This window comes from Chiloscyllium plagiosum, unplaced genomic scaffold, assembly GCF_037043375.1.
Source record: "Chiloscyllium plagiosum isolate Xiang-an unplaced genomic scaffold, Cpla_swu_hap1 HiC_scaffold_8, whole genome shotgun sequence".
NCBI lineage: Eukaryota > Metazoa > Chordata > Chondrichthyes > Orectolobiformes > Hemiscylliidae > Chiloscyllium > Chiloscyllium plagiosum.
Window position 1 is genome coordinate 32,523,923 of NW_028270146.1, and position 17,237 is coordinate 32,541,159.

At 40.7% G+C, this 17,237-nt stretch overlaps 1 protein-coding gene across 5 annotated transcripts in view; it reads right to left on the reverse strand.

Moving 5' to 3' along the window:
- ppp4r4 (protein phosphatase 4, regulatory subunit 4) overlaps positions 1-17,237 on the reverse strand; it is a 186,495-nt gene that overhangs the window by 106,841 nt on the left and 62,417 nt on the right. For all 5 annotated transcript variants that reach the window (XM_087989669.1, XM_043697169.2, XM_043697170.2 and 2 more), the window contains 3 exons: positions 12,380-12,482; positions 7,274-7,421; positions 3,588-3,661 (listed from right to left, as the gene is read on the reverse strand). In XM_087989669.1, the coding sequence (XP_087845795.1) occupies positions 3,588-3,661; positions 7,274-7,421; positions 12,380-12,482 (325 nt within the window). The remainder of the gene's footprint in view (positions 1-3,587; positions 3,662-7,273; positions 7,422-12,379; positions 12,483-17,237) is intronic.

Sequence of the window (17,237 nt, forward strand, 5' to 3'; positions counted from 1 at the left end):
GTTTAAAATAGAGATTGATACATTTCTGATTACCAGTGATGCACAGAGTTACAGGGTGCGGCAAATACAAGACATTAAGAAAGGAAGATGCAATCACAAAGATTAGGTTCTAAATATTTCCCAATAACTAGCCGGAGATAGAGGAACATGGAAAAGTGTAAATACAGTAGGATTGTATTAGGAGTGATCTTAACTTCCACATCATTGATGGGTACTCCCTTAGTGCCAAGGGCTTAGATGGGACAGAATTTGTTAGGTGCATCCAGGAGGGCTTTTTGAAACAATACGTAGATAGTCCAACTGGAGAAGGGCCCATATTTGGGAACGAGCCTGGCCAGGTGATTGATGTTTCAGTGGAGGAGCGTTTAGAGAATAGTAGTCATAATTCCGTAAGTTTTAAGATAGATATGGATAAGATTCCTCGGGTGGAAGTGCTAAAACAGGGGAAACCTAATTACAACATTATTAAACAGGAACTGGAGAAATTAGATTGGGGTGGCTGTTGATGGTAAATTCACATCTGACCTGAGGGAGTCTTTTAAAGTCCAGTTGATTAGAGTTTAGGACCAGTGTGTTCCTGTGAGGATGAAAGATAGGATTGCAAGATTCAGGAATGCCAGATGACAAGAGATATGAAGATTTAGTCAAAAAGGAAAAGGAAGCATATGTAAAGTTTAGGAAACTGCAATCAGACAAGGCCTTTGAGGAAAAGAAAGGAAGCAGGATAGAATATAATCAAGGAATTAGGAGAGGTAAAAAATGCTATAAAATGTCCTTAACACGTAGGATTAAGGAGAATTCCAAACATTTTGTGTGTATTAGGAATATGAGGGTAGCTAGGGAAGGAGTAGGTCCACTCAAGGACAAATGAGGGAATTTAGGGATGGAGAGAGAAAAAGTGGTTTAAGTTCTTAATGAGGACTTTGCATTAATATTCACCAAGGAAGACATGGATAATGGTAAGAATAGGGATAGATATGTTGACATTAAGGAGGTGGTGGTGTTGGGTATCTTGAAACATATTAAGGTAGATACATCTCTAAGGTCTGATGGGATCTATCCCTGTATACTGAGGGAGATAAGGGATTGTTGGGCCTTTGACGGAGATTGTTGCATCCTCTTTAGCCACAGATGAGATCTCAAAAGACTGGGGAATAGCCAATGTTATTCCTTCATTTAAGAAGGGAAACAGGGATAATCCAGAAAATTATATGCCAGCAAGTCTTACTTACATCAGTGGTAGAGAAGTTACTGATGAAGATTCTTAGGTTCAGGATTTACTCACATTTGGAAAAGAATGAGGACATCTTTTTCACACAAAGGGCAGTTTGTAAATGGAATGAACTGCCAGAAGAAGTGGCAGATGCAGGTATAGTTACAATATTTAAAAGAAATGTGGATAGGTACATGTATGGGAAAGGTTTAGAGGAATATGGGCCTAATGCAGGCAAGTGGAACTAGTTTAGTTTGGGAAACTTGGTCAACATGGACATGTTGGACTCTAGGGTCTGTTTCCATGCTGTATGATTCTCTGACTCTATAATAGATTTAGTTGGGATAGATGGATTTGTATTTTTTTGGGGGGGTGGGGTGGGGGGAATTAGTGGTCTTTCTCTTAAATTTCATGAGTTTTTTGAGGAAGTGGCAAAGATGATTGATAGTGGCAAAGGTCTTTACATAGACTTTACTAAAGCATTGGACAAGACATCTCATGGTAGACTGGTCCAGAAGATTAAGTCACATGGGATCCACGGTGAGTTGGTAAATTGGATACAACATTGGTTTGATCATAGAAGACAGAGGGTAGTTGTGGAACAGTTATTTTCTGATTGAAAGTCTGTGATCAGTGGTGTTCCACAAGAATCAGTGCTGAAACCTCTGTTGTTTGTAATATATAAATAAATGAATTGGAAGAAAATGAAGGTAGTCTTATTAGTAAATTTGCAGATGAAATGAACATTGATGGAGCTGTGCATAGTGAAAAAGGTTGTCAATGCGTACAGTAGAAAATAGATCAGTTGGAAAGTTAGGTGGAGAAATGGTACATGGAGTTTAATTTGGATAACTGTGAGAGGATGCATTTTGAGAGATCAAATGTAAGAAGAAAGTACATGGTCAATGGCAGAACCCTTCGGAGCACTGATATACGGAGGAATCTTGGGGTGCAAGTCCATAGCTCCCTGACAGTGGCAAAACGGGGGGGGGTGATGGCCTAGTGGTATTAATCGCTGGACTATTAATCCAGAGACCCTCTTAATGGTTCAAATCCTTCCATAGCAGATGGTGGAATTTGAATCCAATAAAAATGTCAAAGAAAGAATTCAGCAATAATCAATAATTCCATTGTCGATTGCCATAAAAACCGATCTAGTTCACTAATGTCCTTTATGGAATTAAACTGCCAACCTTACCTCGTCTGGCCTACATGTGACTCCAGAGCCACAGCAATGTGACTGAGTCTTAACTATCCTCTGGGATGGGCAAATAAATGCTAGCCTAGCCAGCGATGCCCTCATCCCATGAATGAATTTTTAAAAAAATGTGGGGATAAGATGGTAAAGGCAGCGTATGGTATGCTTGCCATCATCATCTGCGGCTTTGAGTATAAGAGTTAGCAAGTCATGTTCCAGTTGTAGAACCTTTAGTTAGGCATTATTTGGAATGCAACATGTAGTTCAAGTTGCCACAAGTAGATAATAAAATGAGAGACATGGATAGGGTGGATATTTGGGGTCTTTTCCCCAGGATTCTAGATTACTTACAGTGTGGAAACAGGCCCTTCGGCCCAACAAGTCCACACTGACCCGCCGAAGCGCAACCCACCCAGACCCATTCCCCTACATTTACCCTTGCACCTAACATACAGGCAATTTAGCATGGCCAATTCACCTAACCTGCATATTTTTGGACTGTGGGAGGAAACCGGAGCACCCGGAGGAAACCCACGCAGACACGGGGAGAATGTGCAAACTCCACACTGTGTCGCCTGAGGCGGGAATTGAACCCGGGTATCTGGTGCTGTGAGGCAGCAGTGCTAACCACTGTGCCACCGTGTCACCCATCAAACATCAAGTACGAGAGGACATAGGTGAAACGAAAGAGGGGGAAGTTTAAAGAATATATGCGAGGGATATTTTTGGTTTCTATACCAAAAGCTATAAATGCCTCGAATGTGCTGCTAGAGGTGGCGGTAGAGCAGATATAATAGCAACGTTAAAGAGGCATTTAGACACACACATGAACAGGCAGGGAAGAGACTGACAAGGACCACATGCAGGCAGTTGGGATTAATTTAGAATGGCATCAAAGTTGGTGCAGACATGGTGTCCAAAGGGCCTGTTTCTGTGTTATACTGTTCTATGTTCTATGTGATCAGCCATGATCATATTGAATAGTGCAGCAGGCTTGATGGGATGAATGGCTTACTCCCATTGTTATGTTCCTGTTTTGGTCACTTAGAGTTTTGGCATGTAAGTACAATTTTTCATAACAAATAACTTCAACTCTATATTTTCATCAAGATAGAAGCACACGTAAGGAGTACTGTATACATATAACATGGAAAGATCTTTTGACTTTTATATTACCTCTTGCCTGATGGTTTCCTTTGGTAAAGCATTAATTACAGTCAGGAGAGTCTCCAACCATGCATTACTGACCACTGGCCAAAAAAGAAAACATAATGAGCTTTGATATTATTGAACATTGAGAGTTTAATATATTGCAAAATCAACTCCACTGTCTAATCTTATAAATTAGTGCACAAGCTATGTGATAGGCAGTTGCATAAAAGGTTTTGAAGTTTACACATTTTTAAAATGAATACTTATAGTCAGAAAATAAAATAGTCATATCTGGTAGAGTTTCCATTACTTGGTTCAGTTTGTCAACCTAAGAAAGACTATTAAAGGCAGCACTCCCTTTTATCATCAGGAAGTAGTCCCAATGAGCGTATGAATGAAGCAGAAATGGTCTTTTAATGTTTCAAACATCTTAAATGGCACCTTTGTGACCACCTCTACCTACTCCACTGGCAATGCGTTCTAGGCACCCACCATCCTCTATGTAAAGAACTTTCTACACATATCTCCCCTAAATCTTTCTCCTCTCACTTTGAACTGGTGACCCGTAGTCATTGAGTCTCCTGCTCTGGGCAAAAGCTTAATGCTATCCACCCAGTCGATACCGCTCATGATTTTATAGACCTCAATTAGGTCCCCACTCAACCTCTGTCTTTCTGATGAAAATAATCCTAATCTACTCAAACTCTCATCATAGCTTGCACCCCCCATACCAGGCAACATCCTAGTGAACCTCCTCTGCACCCTCTCCAAAGCAACTGCATCCTTTTGGTAATGTGACGACCAGAACGGTACACAGTATTCTAAATGTGGCTGAACCAAAGTCGTATACAACCGTAACATGACCTGCCAACTCTTGAACAAGATACCCTGTCCGATGAAGGAAAGCATGTTGTGTGCCTTCTTGACCTGCGTTGCCACCCTTCAGGGAACAATGGACCTAAATAGCCAGATCTCTCTGTATGGCAATTTTCCCCAGGACTTTTCCATTTACTGCAGTTCACTCTTGAATTGGATCTTCCAAAATGCAGTATCTCACATTTGCCCAGATTCAACTCCATCTGCCATTTCTTTGCCCAACTCTCCAATCTATCTACATTCTGTTGTATTCCCTGACCGTCCCCTTCACTATCTGCAACTCCACCAATCTTACTGTCATCTGCAAACTTGCTAATGAAACCACCTATATCTTCCTCCAAATCATTATGTTTATCACAAACAACAGTGGTCCCAGCACGGATCGCTGTGGAACACCACTAGTCACAGGTCTCCATTTTAAGAAACTCCCTTCCATTACTATTCTCTGTCTCCTGTTGCTCAGCCAGTTCTCTATCCATCTAGCTAGCACACCCTGGACCCCCTGGCACACCTTCTCCATCAGCCTACCATGGGGAACCTTATCAAACGCCTTACTGAAGTTCATGTATATGACATCTACAGCCCTTCCCTCATCAATCAACTTTGTCACTTCTTTAAAGAATTCTATTAAGTTGGTAAGACATGACCTTTCCTGCACAAAACCATGCTGCCTATCACTGATAAGCTCATTTTCTTCCAAATGGGAATAGATCCTATCCCTCAGTATCTTCTACAGCAGCTTCCCTACCATGGATGTCAGGTTCACCAGTCTATAATACTGAACTATCCCTGCTACCCTTCTTAAACAAGGGAACAACAGTAGCAGTTTTCCAGTCCTCTGGGACCTCACCCGCATTCAAGGATGCTGCACATATATCTGTTAAGCCCTCAACCATTTCCCTCTCTCACTTCCCTCAGTAACTTGGGATAAATCCCATCCGTGCCTGAGGACCTATCCAGCTTAATGCCTTTTAGAATACTCAACACTTCCTTCCTCCTTATACCGATTTGACCTGGAGTAATCAAACATCTATCCCTCACCTCAACATCCGTCATGTCCTTCTCCTCGGTGAATACCAATGCAAAATACTCATTAAGAATCTCACCAATTTTCTCTGGCTCCATACAATAACTTCTCTCCTTCGCCCTTGGGTGGGCCAACCCTTTCTTCAATTACCCCCTTGCTCCTTATCGATAAAAGGCTTTGGGATTTTCCTTAACCCTGTTTGCTAAAGGTATCATGACTCCTTTTAGCCCTCTTAATTCCTCGTTTCAGATTAGTCCTATATTCCCGATATTCTTCCAAAGCTTCGTCTGTCTTCAGTTGCCTAGAACTTATGTACACTTTCTTTTTCCTCTTAGCTAGTCTCAGAATTTCACCTGTCATCCATGGTTTCCTAGAGTTGTCATTTCTACCCGTCATTTTCACAGGAACATATCTCTCCTGACCTCTAATCAACCTCTCTTTAAAAGCCTCCCACATATCAACTATGGATCTACCTTCAAACAGCTGCTCCCAATCTACATTCCCCAGCTCCTGCTGAATTTTGGTACAGTTGGCCTTTCCCCAATTTAGCATTCTTCCTTTCGGATTACTCTCGTCTTTGTCCATGAATATTCTAAAATGTACGGAATTGTGATCACTATTCCCAAAGTAATCCCCTAATGAAACATCAACCACCTGGCCTGGCTCATTTCCCAACACTCGGTCCAGTATGGCCCCTCCCTAGTTGGAGTATTTACATACTGCTCTAGAAAACCCTCCTCCTTACAAATACTGCTCCATCTAGACCTCTAACACTAACTGAATCCCAGTCAGTATTGAGAAAATTAATGATGGATGGTTTTTGGACATCCTAAGTTTTAAGAATAAATAGTTTGAAACAGCTTTTGGCAAAGAAAATGTTTTTCAGATATAAATGCATAGGGAGTTTGCAGGGACAAAAGGAGGGAAAAATAGTTGCAAAAATGATCCATCCCGGATGTAAAATGCAATCAACAATTTTAACATTTAATTACATTTTGATAATACATCTTAAGAAAAATCATATCTCAATTTAGTTTATTGTGCTCAAGTCTTTATTTAGATATGGTTAGTTAATATGAATTCTCACAAAAGAAAAGCAAGCACACAATGGAGAAAAGCCTTTCTGTAAACTTCTATAAATCCTCTTTTTATACAGAGTTTTAATCTACTCTGCTATGGACCCTGTCCACTTATTTCATTACCTGAGGGAATGCTGCCAAATGTATTACTAATTTACATAATCAAGTTCAGCATCTCAACATAGTAATCCTGCATTGAAGCCCTCTGTATGCAAAGTTCTGCTTCTTCATTGTGGAATGTTTATTTGTGCGATCAAATTCACAACCATTTACAATCATGTAACATTCCCGTCAGAATTTAAGGAACTATTATTTAAATTATTGAAAATATCTGTAGAATAAATGCTGGCCTAGCCAGTGACGCCTTCATCCCGGGAATGAAAATACATGTTTCTCAAAATCTTTCTCCTGCTCCTGCCAACTTCAATCCCCTGACTAATCATTAATCAATCTCTCTCTCTCTCTCTCTCTCTGTCTTAAATACATTCAATGCTAACACAAAAGTTAAAGGTCATAAGCATTTTACAATTTTGGCAATATACTTCATCTTAACTTTTCTGGTAACAGTCATTTGCAAAGATATAGCAAAATCATTTTTAGAGCAGCAATTCTTCAGTTTAAGAAAGACTAAAAGCCACATAATTGAATTTAAAATTATACTGTTCTCAATATGTAATGAAGAACATAGCTCACCGTTTTTCTTAACAGTTAACCTGCAATAAACTGACCTGTGTCTCTGTGATCCAAGTTTGCCAATATGATTGGGAGAAATGAATGTATATAAGCTGTAATGGAAACTAACTCTTCTTGCAAGATGGTAAGGAAAGAAACCGCAGCAGCTAATTGCATCTCCACCCCTGCAACATGCAGTACCTCCTACAAAAAAGAGGCTTTCATGAAAAGAAATAGTAAAATTGCTAGAAAATAACTTAGCTCACATTATTTTCGAGATATTATAAATATATATTAAAAGAAATGGCATAGCAGAATGACTTAACATCTTATTTAAACAAGAGAAAGCATCCTTTCAACATCAACATGGTCACATCAAATTCCCACAAACCGCATTGAGATCATCATCGGCTTATTGGCTTTAATGGTATTGGTTGAAGTACAAATACTAGGGAGAACTCCAACACATATAGGTCCAACCTACTCAACATCCTCAATAAATTCCCTCCTTGTCCAGGATCAACCAGGTGAACTCTCTCTGGGCTGCCTCCAATACCAGCAGCATTCCCATTAATTTTGTTTTTAGGTACATGGACCTCAAAGGTCAAAGTGAGGAAGATAAACCTGTTTCACTGTGTTCGAGATGTGGTCTGATGAGTGCCTTGAATAGTTTTGGGAAGACTTCACTTTGAATTAAAAGCCAACAGTCCGTATGCCTTCCCTATTGCTATTGTGTGATTTAAGTATGAGGGCTCCCAAACCCCTCTGTACTGCAACTTGCTTCAGTTTTTCACCATTTCAATCATATTGACATTTTATTCATCCTATCAAAGAGCATTTTCCTACACTGTATTCCACCTATGAAGTTTCTGCCCACATCATTTATAAAGTGACAATGAGATATGTCAATAAGCTAACTAGGCTATAATTACCTGATGTTTTCTGTCACTGTTTGAATAAAAGTTTTACATTGTCAGTTTTCCAATCTTCTTAAAATTACTACCAGTGCATCACCATCTCTGTGGATATTTCTTTGAAAATCCAAGGATGCAACCCAAAAGGTCCAGGAGACTTTTCAGCCATTAATATTTCTTCTCTCATGATAGTTATTGTTTTTACTTCCTCCTTTCACAGTCTCTTTTATCCCCTTGATTTAGTATTTTTGGAATACTATTAGTGTGCACCACCATGAAGACTAATGCAAAGCATTGGTTCACCTCATCTGCTATTGCCTGATTCCCATTATTTCCCCATCTTCATTCTCTGAGGGGCTCAAATTCACTTTACCTCTCTTCTCATATATTTATAGAAGCTCTTAGTGTCAGTTTTTTATATTGCTTTCTTGTCAGCTCTCAGTTCATTGCTCCCTTTTTATAACTTTTTTGGTTATATTTTGTTGGTTTTTAAAACGTTCCCAATCTTCTGATTAACCACTGTTTGCCACATTGGATACCCTTTCTTTCAACTTAATACTACCCTTAACTGCTTTGGTTAAGTATGTTGGTTTATTCCCTTTTAAGAATCTTTCTTCCTCACTGTATGTCTTTGCAGTGAGTCATGAACTATTTTCTGAAACATCTGGCAGTGATCCTCAGTAGTCTTTTCTGCTAAACTCCTTTCCCCACTCCACACCAGTCAATACTTCCCTCATTCCTATGTAATTAATCTTATTTAAATTTGTTTTCAGATTAAGGGCGGCATGGTGGCTCAGTGGTTAGCACTGTTGCCTCACAGCATCAGGGTAGCAGGTTTGATTCCAGCCTTGAGTGACTGTCTGTGTGGAGTTTGCACATTCTCCCTGTGTCTGTGTGGGTTTCTTCCGAATGCTCTGGTTTTTTTCCCACAGGGTAAAAACAATGACTGCAGATGCTGGAAACCAGATTCTGGATCAGTGGTGCTGGAAGAGCACAGCAATTCAGGCAGCATCCGAAAAGCTTCGAAATCAACGTTTCGGGCAAAAGCCCTTCATCAGGAATAAAGGCAGAGAGCCTGAAGCGTGGAGAGATAAGCTAGAGGAGGGTGGGGGTGGGGATAGAGTAGCATAGAGTACAATAGGTCAGTGGGGGAGGAGATGAAGGTGATAGGTCAGGGAGGAGAGGGTGGAGTGGATAGGTGGAAAAGGAGCTGGGCAGGTCGGACAAGTCCGAACAAGTCAAGGGGATCGTGTTGCTGGAGGTTAGAAACTAGGATGAGGTGGGGGAAGGGGAAATGAGGAAGCTGTTGAAATCCACATTGATGCCTGGGGTTGAAGTGTTCCGAGGCGGAAGATGAGGCATTCTTCTTCCATGCGTCTGGTGGTGAGGGAGATGCCCTCCAACACATCTCGTCCACATCCCGCACCTCCGCCCTCAGACCCAACCCCTCCAACCGCAACAAGGTCAGAACGCCCCTGGTGCTCACCTTCCACCCTACCAACCTTCGCATAAACCAAATCATCCGCCAACATTTCCGCCACCTCCAAACAGACCCCACTACCAGGGATATATTTCCCTCCCCACCCCTCTCCGCCTTCCGCAAAGACCGTTCCCTCCGTGACTACCTGGTCAGGTCCACGCCCCCCTACGACCCACCCTCCCATCCTGGCACTTTCCCCTGCCACCGCAGGAACTGTAAAACCTGTGCCCACACCTCCTCCCTCACCTCCATCCAAGGCCCTAAAGGAGCCTTCCACATCTAAAGTTTTACCTGCACATCCACTCATATCATTTATTGTATCGTTGCTCCCGATGCGGTCTCCTCTACATTGGGGAGACTGGGCGCCTCCTAGCAGAGCGCTTTAGGGAACATCTCCGAGACACCTGCACCAATCAACTAAACCGCCCCGTGGCTCAACATTTCAACTCCCCCTCCCACTCTGCCGAGGATATGGAGGTGCTGGGCCTCCTCCACCGCCGCTCCCTCACCACCAGACGCATGGAAGAAGAACGCCTCATCTTCCGCCTCGGAACACTTCAACCCCAGGGCATCAATGTGGATTTCAACAGCTTCCTCATTTCCCCTTCCCCACCTCATCCTAGTTTCTAACCTCCAGCAACATGATCCCCTTGACTTGTCCGGACTTATCCGACCTGCCCAGCTCCTTTTCCACCTATCCACTCCACCCTCTCCTCCCTGACCTATCACCTTCATCTCCTCCCCCACTGACCTATTGTACTCTATGCTACTCTATCCCCACCCCCACCCTCCTCTAGTTTTTTTCCCACAGTCCATAGATGTTCAGGTCAGGTGAATTGGTCATGCTAAATTGTCCATAGTGTTAGATGAATTACTCAGAGGGAAATGGGTCTGGATGGGTTACTCTTCGGAGAGTCGGTGTGGACTGGTTGGCCTGAAGGACCTGTTTCCACACTGTAGGGAATCTAGTCTAATCTAATCTTAACACAGTTGTTTCCAATCCAGGTTTCTCACTCTCAATCTGAATGCTAAATTTTACAATATTATGATCACCAGGAGATCTTTTATTCTAGGATCAGTTACTAAACATTACCAGATCCAAAATATCCTGATCACTGGTTGAAATCCACAGTACAGCGGAACCTCGATTATCTAAAGAACACAGGCAGGGAGTATTTTGTTCGGTTCAGCGAATTCCGGATAATCAAATGACAGATAATATAGTTTAGACAAGCACTTGGACCTTGGTATCTTGCCCGATAATCTGATATTCGGATAATCGAATGTCAGATAATCGAGGTTCCTCTGTATATTTTTCTCGCATATTGTTCTGAATACACCTGATGAATTGTTCTGAATATACCTGATGAATTCTTCTTCATGGATACCTTTGCCAATTTGTTTTTCTCAATCTACAAGATTAAAGTCACCCATGATTAATGTACCATCTGTTTTATATAGCTTCACTATCTTCTGATATATTCTTTGTCCCACAGAACACCTTCTGTTAGGGGACATACAGACTACTCCTATTTCTTACCTCTAGCCATTTGGATTCTGCATCATCCAAAACAAGAATATTTCTTGCTATTACACCGATGTATCTCATACTAACAAAATTATGTCATCACTCTTCCTTTTCTGCATAAACTTTTAAAATCTCACATGCAGACATAAAATTGGATTAGACGCAGATCTCTCCTCGTCAGAATGCTCCCCAGAATCAGAGGCACTTTTGTGTTGTTTTTTAGTTCTAATCATTTAATCTGGTATTCACCTTCCATCTTCTTTTCTTTTGCCTGAAATACCCTCTCTTTATCCTCTCTGTAGTGCTCTTGATTGTTTCTTTTCAAAATTTCCATTTCCTTTTCTATTTCAAGCTATTCCTCTGCAAGCAGTTACAACCAGTCATTAATTTCTAGGAAGCAAGAATCTTCATTATACTCACAACTAACTTGCATTTGAATATGGGATGCTGTAACTTGCAAGGCAATGGACCAAGTGCTGGAAGATGCAGATAGGCAGGATAGATATGTTTTGACCAGCACAGACACATTAAACACATGGATCTCGTCTATTTGGACGATCTCTGACTTTATGATGCATTCAGCTTAATAGCTATGGTGACATTGGTGGGCTTTGAAGTATCAAGGATATTACGATCCCACAATTGCAGCAGTCATCCTTTGATATTACATTTTATGTCATCACTTATCATATATTGTCACATGCATCATCTTAATGGATTCAATAAATGGTGGCATGTTGCACATTTTCCCAAGTGCCTATTGTGCTTGTCTACCATAGAAGTCGTCTATATTTTGTTTCAATACTGTTAGATGTGAAAAACCTACTCACTTAAGAGTGAAGAAGACCAAATTTTGTCCATGTTTTGAAATACAAGAGCAGAAGAGAGAAACAATGATTATTCAGCTTCTCCATTTAAATTAGAAATGATTGTAGAGCTAAGTAAAAGTAAGGCTTTGGAATTCCAAATGCTTTTGAAATTCCAACTTTTCAGGTGCCCACTTGGTGTTTTAACATTTAATTATCTAACAGCATCTACAGGGCTAACAGACAGGGTATATAATTTAGTGCCTGCCAACAAATGTAATACAGATATATAATGATTTCTGAAATAGGTCAGGGCTGGGATCAGACATGATTTCATATGGGTCTGCAAGAGGCATTTTATTGGAGCTGGGCCATTGCAGGTCACAATTTCAATTAAGCAAAATTTGATTCCTTAAGCGCAAGTTGCCACTTACTCTAATTTTGGGTACCACTCTTCGAATTGTCTCTGAGGTGTTCTGCCGCATCAGGTTTGGTAGATTAACAACAACACTGGTTCGCTGCACATCTTGACCAGAACTGCAAACAAAACAACTGCACTTAAATCTGCAAACTGAGCATCAGGCAGATAATGCAAAAGCAGATTTTGTGTGTGTGTTTACACAGACGAGCACATAGATGAGGTTAAATATGTTAACTCCTGTTGAAAACAGACATCTTATAACATAGCACACTGTTGATTGACAAACACATCAAATAGTAAACATTTTTAAAACTATAGGTTAATTAGTCAGCTGATCAAGCAGATCCTTGGGCAGAGAAAAAGAGTTAACATTTTTGGTCATGCTATTCATTAGTATTCTAATTAACAGATCATTGGCATGAAATGTTAACTGTGTCTCTCCTTGGATGCTGCTTATCTACTGAGCATTTCCAGAATTTTCATTTATTATTTCAAGTTTCCAGCATCCACAGCATTTTTCTTTTGGATTAATTTGTTAATACATTTTTCTACCTGTGTAATCTAAAGATGGAATTTTAATGTTACAATTAGTTATTCAATTCACTTTTACACTTAATATATGAAGTATGAAGTATGCAGAAAAGGTTGGAGATAAAGTGTTACTTGCTACTCTCAAATGATACTGGACTTATGAAATTAAGCACTCTAACTGTCATAATCACAAAACAATAAACAAATTGAAGAGGATCAAAAACCAAAAGGACAAAATAATCTAAAATTGATTTGTTCAAGTTTACAAATAGATTTCTAATTATCAATACCTAATAACAGTAAATTGTCAATGTTTCTAAACTAACAGCAGTTTCATTGTAACTGTACTGCATATAATTAGATTACTTACAGTGTGGAAACAGGCCCTTCGGCCCAACAAGTCCATACCGACCCACCGAAGCGCAACCCACCCAGACCCATTCCCCTACATTTACCCCTTCACCTAACACTAAGGGCAATTTAGCATGGCCAACTCACCTAACCTGCACATTTTTGGATTGTGGGAGGAAACCGGAGCACCCGGAGGAAACCCACGCAGACACGGGGAGAATGTGCAAACTCCACACAGTTCAATTCCTGAGGCAGGAATTGAACCTGGGTCTCTGGCGCTATGAGGCAACAATGCTAACCACTGTGCCACCGTGCCGCCCACAACTTCTCTGCATTTATCTTCAAATTCAGCAGGGTCAACCTACTAGCAATTTGTTTCAGATAAAGTTTAACATTAAAAACTATATAAATGATCAACAGCTGCATATTATCTTCTTGAGAACATTAACGTTGTGCTCTGTACTAACTCTCCTAAAAGTAAACTGCAAACCCTAAATATTCAAAATGAAAACAAATACTGAAAATACATTTACAAATGACCATTGGCTACTTAAAAAGAAAAACTACTTGTTAAACACTTCATGGAGCTATTAACATTTTTAGTAATACTTAACCTCATTGAAGTGTCAATGCAATTAATGAGTTTCAGCATCCAATCATTAGCATTAACTGTTTCTTAGAATGTTTCCTCCTGTGGCAATAGGGACTAGCAGCGATTAAAATGGAAAGTTCTGGATGCGGACATGAATGGTTAGCTCAAAATCTAAATACCCAAGTCTCTGCTTGTTGGTCTCAGAATATAGAATTAATAATACTGTTGAAAATACACACTTGCCAACATTTGCCTAAGCAAAATAATCTCAGAAACAGAAAGAAGAAAAGATTTGCAAACACAAGGGACGCTATTCAGTCCCTTTGGATAACTCTCTGCTGCTGAGAGTTATCCAAAGTCAAAAATCACACAACACTGGATTATAGTCCAACAGGTTTTGGAGTCCTGCTTTTGGAGTCCTGCTCCTTCTTCCTTTCTGTTGAACTATAGCCCAGTGTCATGTGATTTTTGACTTTGTCCACCCCAGTCCATTACCGGCACATCGAAAGTCATCCAAACTCTCTTTCTTCCAGCTCTTGCCCCATTGATTACAAACTTCAAGTCCAAATCCATTTTTAAAAAAATTCAATGAGGGGTTCTGTCTTCACTGCTATTTTGGATGATGAGTTCCAGGCACTCAACACACTTTGGTTGAAAAAAAATTCACCAGCTCCCCCCGACACATCTCTTTACCAATTACTTTAAACATATGCTCCAATAAATGGCCTCTCAGATAATGGAAATAATTCTTTCCTATCCACCCTAGTTAGGTCCTTACAATTTTCTGCATTTCAATTGAGAGTCTCCCCAGCCTTCCCTGTTCCAAAGAAAACAAAATCCTACTTATCTAATCTTTCTTTGCAGTTAAAATTTTCAATCCCTGCCAACATCTTTGTAAATCTCTTCTGTACTCTCGAATTGATTACATCCTTTGCAGTAACTAAAACTGTACTCGGAATTCTAATTTGTGTTTTATGCATGTCCAGCATAGCCTTCTCGCTCAGATAACTCCAGATCTCAGCCAATAAAACAAAGTATTAAAACATTTTCTTGACCTACAGCCTATCTACCAATCCGCGTACCTTCATGAATCTGTGGACTGACACAGTGGACGCCATTTCTCTAGCCCTACACTCATCTCTAGAACATCTGGATAACAAGGATACCTATGTCAGATTCCTACTCATCAACTGCAGCTCTGCCTTCAATACTTTAATCCCTACCATTCTGATCTCAAAATTCTCAGAGGTCTCCACTTCGCCCTCTGCAACAGAATCCTCAGCCACAATAATCCTCAACACTGGAGCCCCACACGACTGCACTCCCTGTGCACCCACAACTGTGTAGCCAACTTACATGCGAACGCCATCTATAAGTTTGCTGACGACACCATCGTTGTAGGCTGGATTTCGAAGAATGATTATTCAGAATGCAGAAAGGAAACAAAGTGGCTTGATGACATGGTGCAATGATAGCAATCTCTCTCTCCCAATTTCAGCAAAACAAAAGAACAGATCACTGACTTTAGGAACAAAGGAGGAGGACACCTATCTACAACAATGGAGCCGAGTTGGAGATAGTTGGCCGCATCAACTTCCTAACAGTGACAATAATCAACAATCTGTCCTGGACTTCCCATGTAATGTGACGGTCAGGAAGGCACAATAAAGCCTCTTCTTCCTCAGGAGGCTAGGAAATTCAGCATGTCCATAAGGACTTTCACCAACTTTTATAGAAGCATTCTGTCTGAGTGTTTCATAGCTTGGTATGGAAACTGCTTTGTTCAGGACCATAAGAAACTACAGAAAGTTGTGTGCACAGCCCAGGCCATCACAAAAGTCAACCTTCTGTCCTTGAAATCCATCTACACTTCTTGTTGCCACAAAAGGCTGCCAACATCGTCAAAGTCCCCACCCATCCCAGTTATACTCCCTTCTAACCTCTTCCATCAGGTAGAAGATGCAGAAGCTTGAACACAACAGGTTCAAGAACGGCTTCTTCCCTGCTGTTATTAGACTGCTGAATGGACCTCTCTAATTTCAAATCTAATGTTGATCTTACTTTGTGCACCTCCTGTGCAGCCATAACCTTGTATGTCTCGCTCTAAGCAACCTATGATCTCTATGTCCTTGTTTGCTATGATCCAACTGTACTCCTTGCAAAACAAAACTTTTCACTGTGACAACAATAAGTCAAATCAAATCTTTGCTCCATCTGTTTATGTATACATTTTTGACATACTCGTATCAATTCTGCATTCTCTTCAGGTTGTAAGCTTGCTCGCTGAGCTGGAAGGTTTCTTTTCAGACGTTTCACCATCATACTAGGTAACATTATCAGTGAGCCTCTGGTGAAGCGCTGGTATTGTGTCCCACTTTCTATTTATATGTCTTGGTTTCTGAAGGTGGGTGATATCATTTCTGGTTCCTTTTCTCAGAGGATGGTAGGTGGGGTCCAAATTGACATGTTTATTGATGGAGTGCCGGTTGGAATGCCAGGCCTCCAGGAATTCTCGTGCATGTCTCTGTTTAGCTTGTCCAAGAATGGATGTGTTGTCCCAGTCAAAGTGGTGTCCTTCTTCGTCTATATATAAGGATACTAGTGATAGTGGATCATGTCTTTTGGTGACTAGTTGGTGTTCATGTATCCTGGTGGCTAGTTTTCTGCTGTTCGTCTGTTATTACAAAAGAAGAGGAGAATAACAACAGACTCCCATTCCTAGATGTCACAGTAGAACAACCAGTTAATGGTGAACTTCAAACCAACATCTACAGGAAAACAACACACACAGACCAATACTTAACTACAGAAGCAATCATCCCAACACCCACAAACAGAGCTGTATCAGGACATTATTTCACCAAGCCACAACACACTGCAGCACCCAGGATGTACAAACAGCAAAGGAAAAATACCTATTCAGCATATTCAAAAAGAACAGGTACCCAAAACACAGTCCACTGATTTCTCAATAACAAACTCAAACAAGCAGACACAACATGCCCAGAAATTCTAGTTGCATTACCTTACATCAAAAACATATCAGAAATTACTTCCAGACTACTCAGACCTTTTGGCATCATGGTAGCCCACAAACCTACAACACACTTAAACAGCGACTAATGAACCTAAAGGATCAGATACAAACAACCAGCAAAGCTAATGTCCTTTACAAAATACCATGCAAGGACTGTAACAAATAGTAAATCAGAAAAACAGGCAGCAAACTAGCCACCAGGATACATGAACACTAACTAGCCACCAAAAGACATGACCCACTATCACTAGTATCCTTATATACAGACGGAGAAGGACACCAGTTTGACTGGAACAACACATCTATCCTAGGGCAAGCTAAACAAAGACATGCACGAGAATTCCGAGAGACCTGGCATTC